Here is a 15,643-nt window from a genome sequence, read left to right as displayed (position 1 = left end):
CTGCAGGTACTGCATTTCCCACAAGCCTTTGTCTGGATTCATCACTGTTAATTGAACTCAGCTGTTCCCACATTCATTGTTTGCACCTGTCTTTATATACCCGGTTTGTTCTGTCATTTTCATGGAGTCCTTGGTTTATTCACCCTGCTCTTTCGTGTTTCCTTGTGGACATTCATGTTTCTTGTTCTGACTGCTTACCTGTATTTTGACTTTTTGCTTGACTGGATTATGATTTTTGGATTTCTCAAAACACTGCACATGGATCTCCCTGTTTGTGTGTGCAATTTCGTGACACTCCAGCGTTCCAAGTTCCCCTCTCCTGTGTGAACCCTGAGGTGTGTGCAACGTGTCTGTCACCCCACCAACGGCTCTGGATATCTCCATCCCGTTTTTCCTGCCGGAACCAGCTGCAATAGTTCACCATATCCTCTGCTTTTCTCCTAGCCTGGCCAGCCAGACTTACATCAAGATGTTTAGTCTGGAAACTCTCCATAGACGAGGCTTACTCCGAGGGGCGGGATAAACGGCTGTCTCTCAAAATCCCTCTGCACGCAATAGGATAGCGCTACAACCAATCAGAGCAACGAAGAAGGTGACGTAGTCAGAGCGGTATATTAAACTTTTTCCGTATCCAGTCGGCAAAACTCCAAACACATCTTCCTTTTTTTAAAATGACTTAAGTGCCGTTCTTTGCTCTTTTCTTAAAGAGAAACTTAACTCCAAGTCCTCCAGTCGCGGCCAAAGCCGATTCAAAAGATCGTTGTTCGACAGCTGCAGCCGCCATTCTTTGTTTTCAAGTGGCAGCCGTCGCAACTCTCTGTCGTCATATGTTAAGCCCGCCCCGCCTGCTCTATACACGACGTGATTGGCCTGACCCAATCTGGGTTTTTGCTGCTAGAAGGTGTATTGAGAGTTGCTAGACTGTACTCTAGGCTGCGAAATACATTTTGCTGCCGCTAGGGTGCGTCTAGATTTCTAGGCTACATTTCTCCCGTACTCTACTCAAACTAACTTGCTCTTCCCTTCTGTCCCAGTGTCCATGTGTTACAGAAGATCGGACCTAAAACAGAAAATGAACTGGGCTGAGGTTATCTCCTGGAGATAATGTGGAGGAGTATGTGGAGGAGTTCTTGAGCCTCATACCTCTGAGTTGGAGGTGTTTTTTTTTTTTTAATTCGTACTTCCGGGTGGGACTAACAGATACCAATTGTTTCTTTTTTTGACTCCTGAGGATTGCTGCAGACCCGTAGCAGATTTTATTAGTTTATTTCTCGATTTTTAAGTGGTTCTTTTGTCGACGTGCAGGATCCTTATCCTCCCATCCGGAAGCATGTGAGTGCTCTAGCTCACCACAAGCCTGCTCCCTCAACATACCACTCCAAAGAGCCCACTCATTCCTTTACTGCCGCTCTTCCCCGAGTCCTCCAGATCTTCTCCCTGGCCCTAAAACCTGTATCATCAGCTCTAGTCTCTCCAACTCGTGCCTGGCCAATGGATCCGGCCACCCCTCATTTCATGTGCCTTCTGGTAGTCGGGGAGGGACCTCAAAAACTAATGGCCTGGGGGCCAAAGTATATGACCCGCCATTACGATCTGTCAGGTCAGCACTAAAAGCTGTAACAGGGAAATTAGTTTGGCTGTAATGCTCAAACAAAAAAATAGAAAAATCTACATGAAAAAGAATCGTGATAAAATCATGAATCGTGATATTTCTTTAAAACAATTGCAATGGATTGCAAATGGCCAAAACCTGCATTTTGTTCACATACCTTTGTTATATTCTTTTGAGAGGTGATCTAAATAATTGCGGCTGTAAAACAGAAAGAAAATTGATAGATTTGTACTGCAATTCTATGGATGTTTTGCTTTCCAGGGCTGCGTTCAGCCCTAACAAAACGGTGAAAAGCATTTTTTTAAACGGAACAGTGGTGCATTGAACACCCTGTTCTGATTACACAAGAGAAGCAACTGTGGCAGCTGAGAAGTCCATTCTTTGTGTGTTTTTTTAAAAGGAATTTTCGGAGCCTGATGATACAATGAAGCCCGGTATATACAATGTTACAGTAACTGCCCTTGCCATGCAGAATAAAATAGAACATCCCAATCCAGTGAAGGAATTTTTGGAAACTAGGTTTCCAAATTATTGTGATCCAACATTTGCCTTGCATTTCAGGATGAAAAGACAAACATTTCAGTTGAAGGATAATCCACTCCTTACCTCCGAGACTGTGTTATGATGTATATGACTGTATTGTTTTTATTGAGAGTATTAAGTTTATCATTATCGCTGATCACTGTTGTTATGCTATGTTATTGTAATATTAACCATTATATTATCAGAGGAGTATAGAACAGTTTATGAAAGTGTCACTCCACAATACAATACCAAAATATATAAATATGTATAGTATTTTTATGTTACATTAATCAGTGTCTAGCACACCTTGCTAAGGAAAGGATATGGACCAAAAGACATTGCAATTACTAAATGATATTTAGACAGACTTAAAAAAGTTCCAGATCTATACTTGTGCTCTTATTATTTAAGTTATTTTGCCTTTAATGTAAATAAACACGTGCAAACCAAATACTTGCTCTTGTGAATGTATTTTGATGTTAATTACTTTGTGCGAGCTGTCTCTTTAATACTGCTTGGTTTATATACATGTTGCTGCTGAATGGGCTGACATTTTTGTCACCCAACAAGAGAAAACGTATCTCATACCCCGTTGCACACCGTTTCCAGGAAACATGTTGTTCAAACCGAAAACCATAGCAAAATGTGCACCTGCATGAGCTTGAACTTAACCCTGGACTGAAAGCTATCAATTGGATTCAATATGCCTGTAAAGTTGTTTATAGGCTAAATTTGCTTTAGGCATCGTCAATACGTCAGTATTGCACATTAAAATACTGAAAAAAAATCAGGAAACCTTTGCAGGTGTTTTAAGTTGATTAGCTGATTGGCATGTCACCATATTCATTTTTATTTATTTTTTTTTTATTGTGAAATTAATCACAAAATAAAAGAACCAATTACTTAAACTACTTTAGTCTGTATGCACTGAATTTATTTAATACACTACTTTCACAATTTGAGTTGAATTACTGAAATAAATTAACTTTTCCATGACATTAAAATTTATTGAGATGTATATATATATATATATATATATATATATATATATATATATATATATATATATATATATATATATATATATATATAGTGTGACGGGGTGAAGAAGGACACGATGAGTAGGTACAGGTGAGTTCCCCGAAGGGTGGATTTTATTGACAGTAGGTAAGGTTAAAAGGCGGTGGCATGAGGTGGTTTGGTGCAGGGTGCTCGGCTTCCTCTTCGGTCTGTGCGCTGTGGCTGTGTGGGTCTGTTGTGCTCTCCCATGTGCGGTGGGGCTGGCGGTCACACACTGCTCTCTGTAAGCAAGACAGATAGTTAGGTTTAGCCAAGTCTCATGGAGACATCTCTCACCTCTTTGTTCGTTTGCTGTGTTTAAGAAGGCAGCGCTTGATGGGGCGCAGGTGTGGCCGCTCAGCCCGTGACGAGCAGGTGCAGGTGTGACTGCTCGGTTTCCAGGGCGACGCTGATGAGAGCTCAGGACACGTCTCACACCCCCCCCCTCTAAGCGTCGTCCTAGTCCTGTGGAGAAGCGGGGAAACTGGGGGAGGGCGGGGAGTGGACCCTGACAGACCTGCGAAAGCTGCCCAAATCCGAGGTGGTCTTTTATTCTGAAAAGGAGAGCATCTTACCCTCCCTCAGTAGTGAAAATGTACCCCCTTAAAATAAACCATTCATTGGCCATCCATTGCAGGGGAGCGTGATCTGTAATGAGGGTGAAGTGGCGGCCGAGGAGGTAATACCTGAGCTCCAGGACTGCCCACTTGACGGCCAACGCCTCCCTCTCCACCGTAGCGTACCGTTGTTCCGCAGGGGTCAGCTTTCGGCTTATGTAGATCACCGGGTGTTCCTCGCCGTCGTGGCCCTGGGAAAGGACGGCTCCCAACCCGGTGTCAGATGCGTCCGTCTGCACCAGGAAGGGACGGTTGAAGTCGGGTGCTTGGAGGACCGGCTCCATGGTGAGGGCTGCCTTTATCCGGTGGAACGGCGCCTCCGTCTAGGGGTTCCACGGGACCTTCTCCGGTTGCCCCTTACTGGTCTGATCTGTCAGGGGAGAGGCTAAGGAGGAGAAGTTAGGGATAAAGCAGCGGTAATACCCTGCCAACCCCAAAAAGGCCCGTACCTGTGTTTTGGAGGTGGGCTGCGGCGCGGAGAGGATTGCTGCCACCTTCTTCTCCTGAGGTATAATCAGGCCGCGACCCACCTGGTACCCCAGGTACTTAGCTTCAGCGAGGGCCAGGTGACATTTCCGGGGGTTGGCGGTCAGGCCAGCCCGGCGCAGTTCCGTTAGCACCCTCCGCAGCCGCTCCAGGTGGTCCTCCCAAGTCTCCGAGTGTATGACGGCGTCGTTGATGTAGGCCGCCACGTAGGCCTGATGCGGCCGGAGGAGGACGTCCATCAGCCTCTGGAAGGTGGCCAGTGCTCCATGGAGGCCGAAGGGAAGGACCCGGTATTGCCAGTGTCCGTTCGGGGTCGAGAAGGCCATCTTCGGCTTGGCCTGTTCAGACAGAGGGACCTGCCAGTAGCCCTTAGTGAGGTCGAGGGTTGATATAAACCGGGCCCTTCCCAGACGGTCCAACAACTCATCAACGCGGGGCATGGGGTAGCAGTCGAACTCGGAGACTTCGTTGAGGCGGCGGAAGTCGTTACAGAAGCGGAGGGTGCCGTCGGGCTTTGGAACCATGACGATGGGGCTGGACCATGGGCTGCGAGATGGTTCAATTACCCCTAACCTCAGCATCTCCTGTACCTCCTCCTCGATGGCGTGTCTCCGAGCCTCCGGGACACGGTAGGGCCGCTGCCGGACGATGGTTCCGGGTGGCGTGCGGACGTCGTGTTCCAAGACGTGGGTCCGCCCAGGCTGGGGAGAGAACACATCTGGAAACTGACTGACCAGGTGCTGCAGCTCGGTATTCTGGGCGGCAGAGAGTTGAGGGTCCATGTCCACAACCACGGGAGTCGCCTTGGTGTAGGCCGAGAGCTGAGGCCCGGTTCCGATCCAGTGCTTCAGAAGGTTAATGTGATAGAGCTGGTCCTCCCTCCGTCTTCCGGGCTGCCGCACACGATACGTAACGGGGCCGACCTTTTCGGTTACGGTGTATGGCCCCTGCCAGGTGGCCAAGAACTTGCAGGCGGCTGTGGGGACCAGCACCAGAACATGGTCTACTCGCTAGAACTCCCGTGGTTGGGCCGCCCGGTTATAGTGTCGCTGCTGGGCCTGTTGAGCCTTAACGAGGTGCTCCCGGACGATGGGCATCACGCGGTCGATCCGCTCCCGCATCTCATGCACATGCTCCACGGTGGTACGGTGTACGGCCGGCTGTTGTTCCCAGGCCTCTCGGGCAATGTCGAGCAGACCCCGGGGTTGGCGGCCGAAGATAAATTAGAACGGGGTAAAGCCGGTGGAGGCCTGAGGGACCTCCCGAACACCGAAGAGTACGTATTGCAGCATCTTGTCCTAGTGCCGTTTATCTTCGGCCGTCACTCGGCGCAGCATCTGTTTGAGGGTCTGGTTGAACCGCTCGACGAGCCCGTCGGTCTGGGGGTGGTACACCGTGGTGCGGAGCTGCTGGACCTTCAAGAGCTTGCAGAGGTCTGCCATCATCCGGGACATGAAGGGGGTGCCCTGGTCAGTCAGGATCTGGGAAGGGATGCCGACCCGACTACACAGCTGGAAGAGTGCCTGTGCGATGGCTTTGGTGGTGGCTTTTCGGAAGGGGATGGCCTCAGGGTAGCGGGTGGCATAATCCACGATGACCAGGATGTGTTCGTGTCCCTGGGTGGACTTCAGCAGCAGCCCCACTAAATCCACCCCGATCCGCTCGAAGGGCACCTCAATGATGGGCAGCGGTATCAACGGGCTGGGGGGAGGGGTCCGTGGTGAGGTCCTCTGGCAGGTTGGGCAGGCTTGGCAGAACCGCCGGACTTCGGCCTCTAGGCCCGGCCAGTGGAACCGGTCACGGAGGCGCTGGACGGTGTTATGGGCTCCTAGGTGTCCTGCCATAGGTTGTGCGTGTGCTATCTCTATCACTGCTCCGGTCTTGCTGCGCAGGACCACTAGCAGCGTTTTTTCCTCCCCCCTCCGCTGTGCAACACAGTACAGCAGGCCATTGTTCACTATAAAGTGAGGTGTGGGGTGGGGTGCCGGTTGGATTTCTCTCCCGTCCACCACTCTCACTTGGCCCCAGCAGTGTTTTAGTCGGTCGTCCGCGTGCTGCTCTTTGGAGAACCCTCCAGCCCCGTCACCTGTTGGTACAGATCGTAATAGAGGTTAGGAGTTGGAGGGGGTGACTCACCATCCCTGGGGCTGTCCGAGGCCAGCAGCACTGGACGCTGTCGGGACTTCTTGCTGGGCTTCCGGGTTGGGCGGTTCCCGGCCCAGGATCTCCTTCTTCAACTCCTCATAAGACTCGTTGAGCTCTGGGGGAAGCGTGAAGTAAGCCCATTGTGCCTCTCCCGTCAGCAGCGGGGCGATGATCCGGGCCCACTCCTCCTTGGGCCACGCCTCCCGGGTGGCCACGGTCTCAAGCATCTGGAGGTAAGTGGTAACATCATCGTGGGACGTCATCCTCGGCAGCAGCTGTGTGGCCTGGACACAGGGTCTGGCAGCGGAGTACGTGCGCCAGCAGCCATACGGAGTGCGGCGAGCTCCCGTATGGTTTCCCCTTGCCGGGAGGCCATGTGCTCCATAATCTGTTGCTGGCGGATGCTCACCTCGGTGAGGTGCTTCAAGATTTCTTCCATCGCCGGGGGAGGAGCGCCACCTGGGGAAACCAGAGAAGACACGTGAGCCAACAGGGCGTGGGGAAAAAGAAAAACCAAAAAAAACAACCAAACCAGTCCAGCTGGGGGAACACCGCGTGGGAAGGGGTCGTCGGTGTCTTCTTCACTGTCCTGCCCGCATTCTCCACCAGTGTGGCGGGGTGAAGAAGGACACGATGAGTACGTACAGGTGAGTTCCCCGAAGGTTGGATTTTATTGACAGTAGGTAAGGTAAAAAGGCGGTGGCTTGAGGGGGTTTGGTGCAGGGTGCTCGGCTTCCTCTTCGGTCTGTGCGCTGTGGCTGTGTGGGTCCGTTGTGCTCTCCCGTGTGCGGCGGGGCTGGTGGTCACACACTGCTCTCTGTAAGCAAGACAGATAGTTAGATTTAGCCGAGTCTCGTGGAGACATCTCTCACCTCTGTGTTCGTTTGCTGTGTTTAAGAAGGCAGCGCTTGATGGGGCGCAGGTGTGGCCGCTCAGCCCGTGACGAGCAGGTGCAGGTGTGACTGCTCGGTTTCCAGGGCGACGCTGATGAGAGCTCGGGACACGTGTCACAATATATATATATTTTATTTTATATATATATATATATATATATATACACACACACACACACACATAAAAATGCTGTAAATATGTAAGTATTGTACGTTTTAGTGCTATGAAAGTGTAAGTAAATTTAAGTTTTGTAGACCCCTTTTCACATATGAGATCACATTGTATTATATAACAGTTTAACACGTGCATTGCAAATACAGGCCTTCTAGAGGCCTTATTACACCAAGAATTTCACAGGATCATAATGGGTTCTCCCAAATGGTATTTCTTTGCAGGAAAATAATACATTTTGTATTTTAACTTCATTACATTCAATCAACAAAAAAGTCTTGGCTCAGAAGCCAATTGTGGCATTTATGTGGATGTGTGGAATTTTGTGAAGTAGACTATTCTTGTTTAAAATCTGCTCACACAGGTTTATTAGAGTCTGATCACATGAGCATTATTAACTGAACCATCACAGTACAATTAACACACTGAAGCATGCAAATCTGTGTTTGTGTGTGTGAATTGCATGATTGTGTGCCAAGCAGAGCAGTCTCCCAATTCTTTATCGCAAAATTATTTTTTTAATCAAATGGAAACACACATTTTAAGCTCTGTACTATGTACTCAGCCTGGATGGGAGGATATGCAACCTATAGCACCTGCTGACACCTGCTCTCTCTTTTCTCTTCCACACTCATGCTACTATGCAATGCAACTACTGAAGAGCTGAACTGGAAGTAACACAGTTTGAACAGAAATTAAAACTGAGGGGAAAAAAAGGTAAGTTTGATAAAAAATATAGAAAAGTTAATTTTCAAGAACCCGACTGAAGCTTTGAACCAAAACAATTTAAAAGTATATACTATTTTCCAGGTTATCTATGACAATGTAACTACAACATTACACCAAATCTGAGAGAGTGGAAATAATAAAAAACTGTTACCTGCATATGTCCATTCTTTAGCTTAAAAAAAGTAAGAACATACAAAAGTTAAAACAGATTCCCTGTGTATTTCAGGTAACAATTAAATTGCAACCTAATTATTAAGACTTACAAAAAAGACTACCAGTGACTAGCACATTAGGGCAGATTATTTATATAACAATTAAAAGTTTCTGAAGCATCAAAAAAGCAAATAAGTCTTTGGTCAGTAGCATTGACCAACAATAAGTTGTTACAACAGGCCACTGCATTAATATTACATAGATAATCAAAGTCTTACCAGTTCCTGAGCACTCCAAACACTTGTAAAAGAGGAAAAAAGGCACTGTTATCCAGACAAGATCCATTATTTCACTCTCCTCTCCACAGGATGCACACACTCAAACAGTGAGAAAGCAATAGAAACACCAGTACACTAGTAAAATTGGTGGGAAAATCTTAACAGGTTGTATAGCAGAACAACTTGAAAAATGTATCCAAAAATCTTCACAAAGAAAGAATCATTTGTGTTCCTTTTCTGCAATTGACTGACTTGGTTCAGTGAGCTGAATTGTAGAAGAGAGAGGCCATCACATGCCACAGATGAAAGAGAGAGAAACAGAGAGAACTGAAAGGAGAAAGGGATCAGTGAATGAGAAAATCACTTGCTGCTGGACACTGAAAAATGTGTATGACACAACTAGCTGGGGGGGGGGGGGGGGGGGTGGTATAGGGGGATCAGGGAAAGCCTGACTGAAGGGGTACTGAGGTGATAATAAAGAGAATGAATAGAGACCATGAGAGGGAGAGAGGACAGAAAGCGTAAAATTGATGTAGCTCATCTATTGCAAAATACAATTGCTATTTGACAAATTTAGCGTGCTATTACTCTGTGCTGTTAAAAATGTATTGTAATTAATTTAAAAAAGTATGTATGCTATTGTAAAACACAAACAAACAAAAAAAAAACAATGATATGGTCATGAAAGATAAAAGTACAAGTGAGTCGTGTATAAACAGATCGGGGCACCGTAATGGTTTCCAGGTCCCCTGAACCTTTTTAAACCCAGTGAACACCTCATTGTGCTTCATTTTTCAAACGATGGAGGGCAGTAAACTCCATCCTATAATTTCTACAACCTCTTCTTCGTATTTAAATGTTTATTGTCAGCTTTTGAAATATGATACCTACATTTTAAAAAATAGATATAGTTCTCCTGTGGTATCTTTGTGTTTACTGTTATTGTTATTTGATCTTATACAGGGTACCTGTGTATACACTTGATGTAAGAAAGATTATTAAGATTTATTTAGGCTAATATTATAGGAATTATTACACAAATTTAAGGCCTTTTACATTAACTGGCCAATAATTATTGAATCTCTCTGGAACCCTGAGGTTTTTTTTAATGTTTGCTTTGGATTCCCTTTATGGGGTAAAAGGTGGTGACGATTATAGGGGGCCACGGCTGATGGGGGGCCCCAAGCGATCTGAACCATCTGGCTGAGGCCAGCCAAAAAAAAAACTCAGGACAGTTGACAGGCTACTGCTGCCCTTCATCATGAAAGCTTATCATTTTCACGTGTTTTTAAACCATGCCAATTTAAACATTCAAAAGACTTTAAAGCATCCAAACACAAGAAGCGGAAAAGCTCAACTGAGTAGCTGGTTACTCGTGCGCTGTGTTATGTGCGCACGCAGAGAGCCATGTCTCATAGACAGCAACACTGAAACGAGCTCTCCTTTGCGAAGCTCTCCTCGAAATTCCTCCTGCACCTGAACGAACAAATACATATCGCAGTTTAAACAAACTAGTTGCTGTAATGTTAATCCTCACTGCTCTTGACTGAATTACTTTGTAGTTTTAACAAGAAAAAAATGCACAGTCAAACCAACAATTATTCAGACACCAGGTATACTTTTTGATTAATTTTTTGTACTAGTAGGTGCAGGACACTATAATTTATGAAAGTGGGTATAGCAAAAAAAAGCAAACTGTGAAATTATACCCAAAAATTCTTCATACAGTGGACTACTAGTGAAATTGATTAAAAAAAAAAAAAAAATAAATAACCTTCAAACACTTTGACCTGCCTTGTGGTCAAAGTGTTTTGCTTATGTGTTTTTTTTCCTGAATGGCTAATGCAACCTTTTCAAACCACAGACTGAAAAAAAAATTAAGCATTGCTTGGTAATTGGTCAACAAAGTATTGATAGTTGAGTAAATATTGTCATACTAATAGCTGTCAGAAGTTTTGGTTGATTGAAATCCATTACATACACTTCTATCAAAGTTATCTGACAATATCAAGATGAATTTGTTCTGATAAAGTTTAACTCTGATTTCTTGTCATATTTTATTATCATTTTCTAAACTATAGCAAATAAACTGTAATAATGTTAGAAATGTTGAAGGTTTTTCAAATTTTGTTTTGCTTGTATTTCACAAAACAATCCAATCTTGATTTAAACAATTGACAGTAACAGGACTGACCTAATATAATACTTAATAATGACAGTCATAGATATAACAGTATGACATATGAAAAAAAAAAAAAAAACATTTAACAAATATATATATATATATATATATATATATATAGGGTTTAAACACATGAGTTATCCTAGACTTAACCTACACACTTAAGGAGACAAAGAAGAGACTCTTAATATCACACGTTCATAGCTAGCAATATTGGACATGAGTTTCAGCCATTCATCAAATGAAAAGGGCATAACAGATTTCCAATGTCTCAGAATGAGTCTACATGCGGACACAAAAGCTAGACGGCACCATTTCCTTTGTTGCCAGGAAAGGCCTGTATCTTTTGGTAAGATACCCAACATACAGAGACTAGGATTTTTGTGTAATGTTATGCTGAAAATGTTATTAACAAAATATACAATCTTTTTCCCATTTTAAAAACATATCAAACAAATATCTCCCTTTGAAGTGGCTTTGATATTTGTAAGTTTGAAGATAATTTTTATGCCCAAACATACACACTACACACTGTCTAAAATTCAAAAAGTGTAAAAGCATAAAAAGGACCCCTTTAACATAGCATGAAAAATATATATTAATATGTGGAAAGCCAGTCTAACATTTAATATATAAGACATACTAGTATATATTTTCATGCTACGAGTACTTATTTTTTTAGATAGTGGAATCTTTTCCATTATGTACTAGTACTTATTCATAAGGTACTAGTGCTTATTCTTTTTTTGAATGGGAGTTTTGTTAAATCCCCTAAAATAAGGTCCGTGGTTCACACAACCTCAAGATATTTTATTCTGCATAAAACACAGCAGTTATACCCCACTCATTATTTTTTTAAATGGTTCATTTATTTAAAAAGGTGGTTGCTAACAAGTTGGTAGATGGGACTACAGGCGCTGTCGGAGACATTAAACTTCATAACGACAAACAGTTTATCAATTTACAGTATTTTCCAATTGTAGAATAATTTATTGTACAATTAATTGTAGAATAACCAATTAAAAGTTTAGTACATTTTATATTGTTATAGAACCTCTTTTCACAAATGTTTATGGCTTGTACAGGTCTTTCAGTTGGTCAGTATTGTCTTCATATTCCACTGGTCATCCTGCCACTCACTCTGTTGGTGAACAGACAGTACCTCAAAGCACTGACTAATTGAAATGAACTTAGTCAAAGGGTCGAGAGGACAACAGACCTGTCGTGGGGAAGTGTTATTGACACAAGTGGTATCAGTGTTGCCAGCAACACATGTCAGATAGGGAAAGTGAAAGTGAAGTGAAAGTGAAAGTGACGTGACATTCAGCCAAGTATGGTGACCCATACTCAGAATTTGTGCTCTGCATTTAACCCATCCGAAGTGCACACACACAGAACAGTGAACACACACACACACACACACACACACTGTGAGCACACACCCGGAGCAGTGGGCAGCCATTTATGCTACGGCGCCCGGGGAGCAGTTGGGGGTTCGATGCCTTGCTCAAGGGCACCTAAGTCGTTGTATTGAAGGTGGAGAGAGAACTGTACATGCACTCCCCCCACCCACAATTCCTGCTGGCCCAGGACTCGGACTCACAACCTTTCGATTGGGAGTCCGACTCTCTAACCATTAGGCCACGACTTCCCCAAATATAGATTGGGTTGAGGGATAGTATGGCTCCTTTTGTAATTTGTGTGTTTTTATTTCGATTGCAGTGAGATAATGCGTGCAGTGTCTGTGTGTAAAGATATTGAGCATGTGTGATGTGTGTTTATAATGAGCACGTGTGTTGTTGATATTGTCTTGTTGGAAGCCTACTGTGGGTGTGGTATGTAATGGACTACTACAGGTGGTCCCCATTGACTGAATAGCTGCTAAACCTCCCGATCATCACAATTGTAACATACATTTTGAAGTTGATGTTAAGGCTGTAGGGTTGCATTTGTATGTGTGTGACTTTTCTATCCTTTGGGGCTTGCCATAGGCAAGGTTGGAAAACCCACGTTACGAGAGCACCCTGTTGTGCCATGTGAGTTGTTTTAGGAGTGAAGAACAATAAAAGTGCATCGTTCATGTAATACTTCAAGATTCGAGATTCAAGATTTTTATTCGTAACATACAAAATTATATATAGCATATATAACCTGCAGTGAAATGTGAGTCAGGTCCGCTCCATGGACAGTGCAATTATTAAAGAAAACAACTCAGATGAAAATATACATAAATATAGCTATGTAAGAATGAAATAAAAGTAAACAATAAAAATATAATAATAAAACATAAAAAAAGATGTATATTGTAGAATTAAATATAGAACGCAAAATAATGTGCATGAAAGTAAACCGTAGTCTTAAATATTAAGATACACAGGATGTACAATGTGCATATGTATATTATACTGTAGGTATATTATGTGCATTATACTTGCATTTCACTTTCTTTATTTTATTATTTAAAACGTGTTTAGGCGAACCCGAGACGTAAGCTTGGTCACATTGGTGGCAGCAGTGTTGTTTTTGGTGAGTTTAGTTAGTGTTTTAAAGTGTTCCGACGGGTGTTAAATTAGTTAGCTTTAGTTCAAAGTTTTATAGTTAGAAGCACGCGGGGTCTACACATCGTCAGTATGTGGTGCAAGGAAGAAGACAGTTTTAGTGTTTTGCTGGACCGTGACAGGGGCAATAGGAGCGTACGAATTGAATTGCCACCTCCGTTCTCGGGGGAGGAGAAACAAAGTTTTGTGTGCTGGGCGAGAATTTTTGTGTGCTGTGTGAAGTTGCTGTCAAAACGCTCACTAAAGGGAATGGAACCGCTCCATACAACTATGAACAGACAAGAATTTTACCCACACGTTTAAACAATGCAGCGTTCTCTCTATGGGACTGTGGCGGGGGAGGCGTGGTTTAGCGAAGTCTGCAACGGGAGAGCGAATGAAGAGATGAGCGGTGGTAAGTGGTTCAGGTGAGAGATAATTAACACCTGGATCTCATTGCAGTGATTGGCGTGGGGAACCGGTATTTAAGCCGCACGACATCCGGAGAAGGAGAGAGAGAGCTGAGGACTCGTGGGGAGAAAGAGCAGCCCACGTGCGCGGAGAGATCGTAAACCCAAGAGCAGTGCATTGTATTGAAGATGTTTGAACGTGTGCGCATGTGGCGCAACTTTATTTTTCTGTTTTATTTTATTTTGTCAATAAATACCCACGAGCCTCAGAACGCCGACCCCGGTCTTCTTCCTCTTTGATCATTTGAACTTTACTACAGGGACAGTCTCCCTGATCCTGTTAAATCGGACTATGACAAAGTAAAAGAAAAGCTAAAAGAAGCTTTTGGAAGGAGATAGTTCATGGAGCGATTCCGGTCCAGCTTATTAGCCCGTCTTCAGCAGCACTGGAGAGCCTAGAGGAGTATGCAGCAGAAATAAGCCGGCTAGTGGATGAGGCTTTCCCAAAATACAGCGACAGAGCCCAGAGGGAGGAAAAGTTTAGCCATTTCATGGCGGGTCTGGACCCAGTGCTGAGGACGAAATATTATGAGCAGGGAGCGACAGACATGGAGGAAGCCATAATAATTGCAGGTCGGTGTGAGAACGCGAGAAATGCAATGGATGTGGATTATGCGACTGCTAACATCAGGCATAATTTGACGGCCGACGGGACTGGGGCCAGTGTGAACTCTGTGTAGGACATTAGTGGACTGTACAAAGCAATTGATAGGTTAACTAATGCGGTGAGAGACATGAAAGTCTAGGAGACAGGGAGTGCGCTTTATGACCCCTGGTGATGGGGAGAGGAATTACGAGCCGGGAAACGGGTTATAGCTGATGTTGCGTCCCAAACACCAGCTGTATTACACAGGGGCCTGACACCTGATGACACAACTTTTTTGGACACAAACACTGACCAGGGGCCTCTGGTATCATATGTGAAAGGCACAATTGAGGGCATCGAGGTTCCTATCCTAATTCACTCTGGTTCTAGTGCATCACTGATGAGCTCTGATTTTCGCATGTCTATCCCCGCACTTCGCAGTCGGCCTCTAAAGAAAGACTATATTGCGGCTCGTGCTGTAAACGGACAGATGTTGGACACCCGGGCACACTTACTGTGACATTACAGCTGGCTACTGAAATCTGGCAGCATGTTTTCCATATAGTGAGAGAAACAACGCAGGCTGTGTTGCTAGGATGGGACTTTTTGGTAAAAAAAATCATGCCCTTCTTAATATTAGTCATGCTAAGTTACAATTATGTCCATTCCACTTCTGACCAGCTCGGATTTTGTCCCTACATGTTGCAATGTGTCTCTGGCCACAGACATGACACTTCTACCCCTCAGTGAGTCAATTGTGCCTGTTAAGATTGGTATGCCTTGTGAGACCCAGGTGTCTAATGACTTTATGGGGTATTTGGAACCTAATGTGTCAGAGTCCGCCAGTCTAGTTGTGGCACACACACTCAATAATGTGCACAATGGACTGACTAAAGCACGAATTTTGAACCCTACTGGACAGGACATTCCTATAAAACAGGGGACTCACCTGGGTGAGTTTTATTCTGTAGCTGATTCTGATATTCATCCCTTTCAGCAGGATGCAGTTGAAGGTGTTGTTCCTAGCCCAAGCAACACAGATCCTCCAATTTCTTTGCAGGAGTACAGCGACATCTTTAACTTTGCAGGGAAAACTACAGGAAAATGCACGTTGGTGCAGCATCATATCAGGACTGGTCTACTGGTCAAGGTCTATATAAGTGGTATTTTGATTTATAGTCGAACATTTGACGAGCATT

General features: G+C 44.4%; 2 protein-coding genes across 3 annotated transcripts in view; both read right to left on the bottom strand.

Moving 5' to 3' along the window:
• Positions 1 to 9,011, bottom strand: part of ca14 (carbonic anhydrase XIV) — a 40,704-nt gene extending 31,693 nt beyond the window's left edge. The window contains 2 exon segments of the mRNA XM_059567322.1: positions 8,390 to 8,410; positions 8,670 to 9,011. Of these exon segments, the coding sequence (XP_059423305.1) occupies positions 8,390 to 8,410; positions 8,670 to 8,736 (88 nt within the window). The 5' untranslated portion in view covers positions 8,737 to 9,011.
• Positions 1 to 15,643, bottom strand: part of LOC132158072 (uncharacterized) — a 411,555-nt gene that overhangs the window by 207,139 nt on the left and 188,773 nt on the right. The window lies entirely within an intron of this gene.

Source organism: Carassius carassius, chromosome 15 (assembly GCF_963082965.1).
Source record: "Carassius carassius chromosome 15, fCarCar2.1, whole genome shotgun sequence".
In the NCBI taxonomy this organism is placed as follows: Eukaryota; Metazoa; Chordata; class Actinopteri; order Cypriniformes; family Cyprinidae; genus Carassius; species Carassius carassius.
The sequence above is the reverse complement of the archived record's forward strand: the minus strand, read 5'-3'. Positions and strand labels throughout refer to the sequence as shown.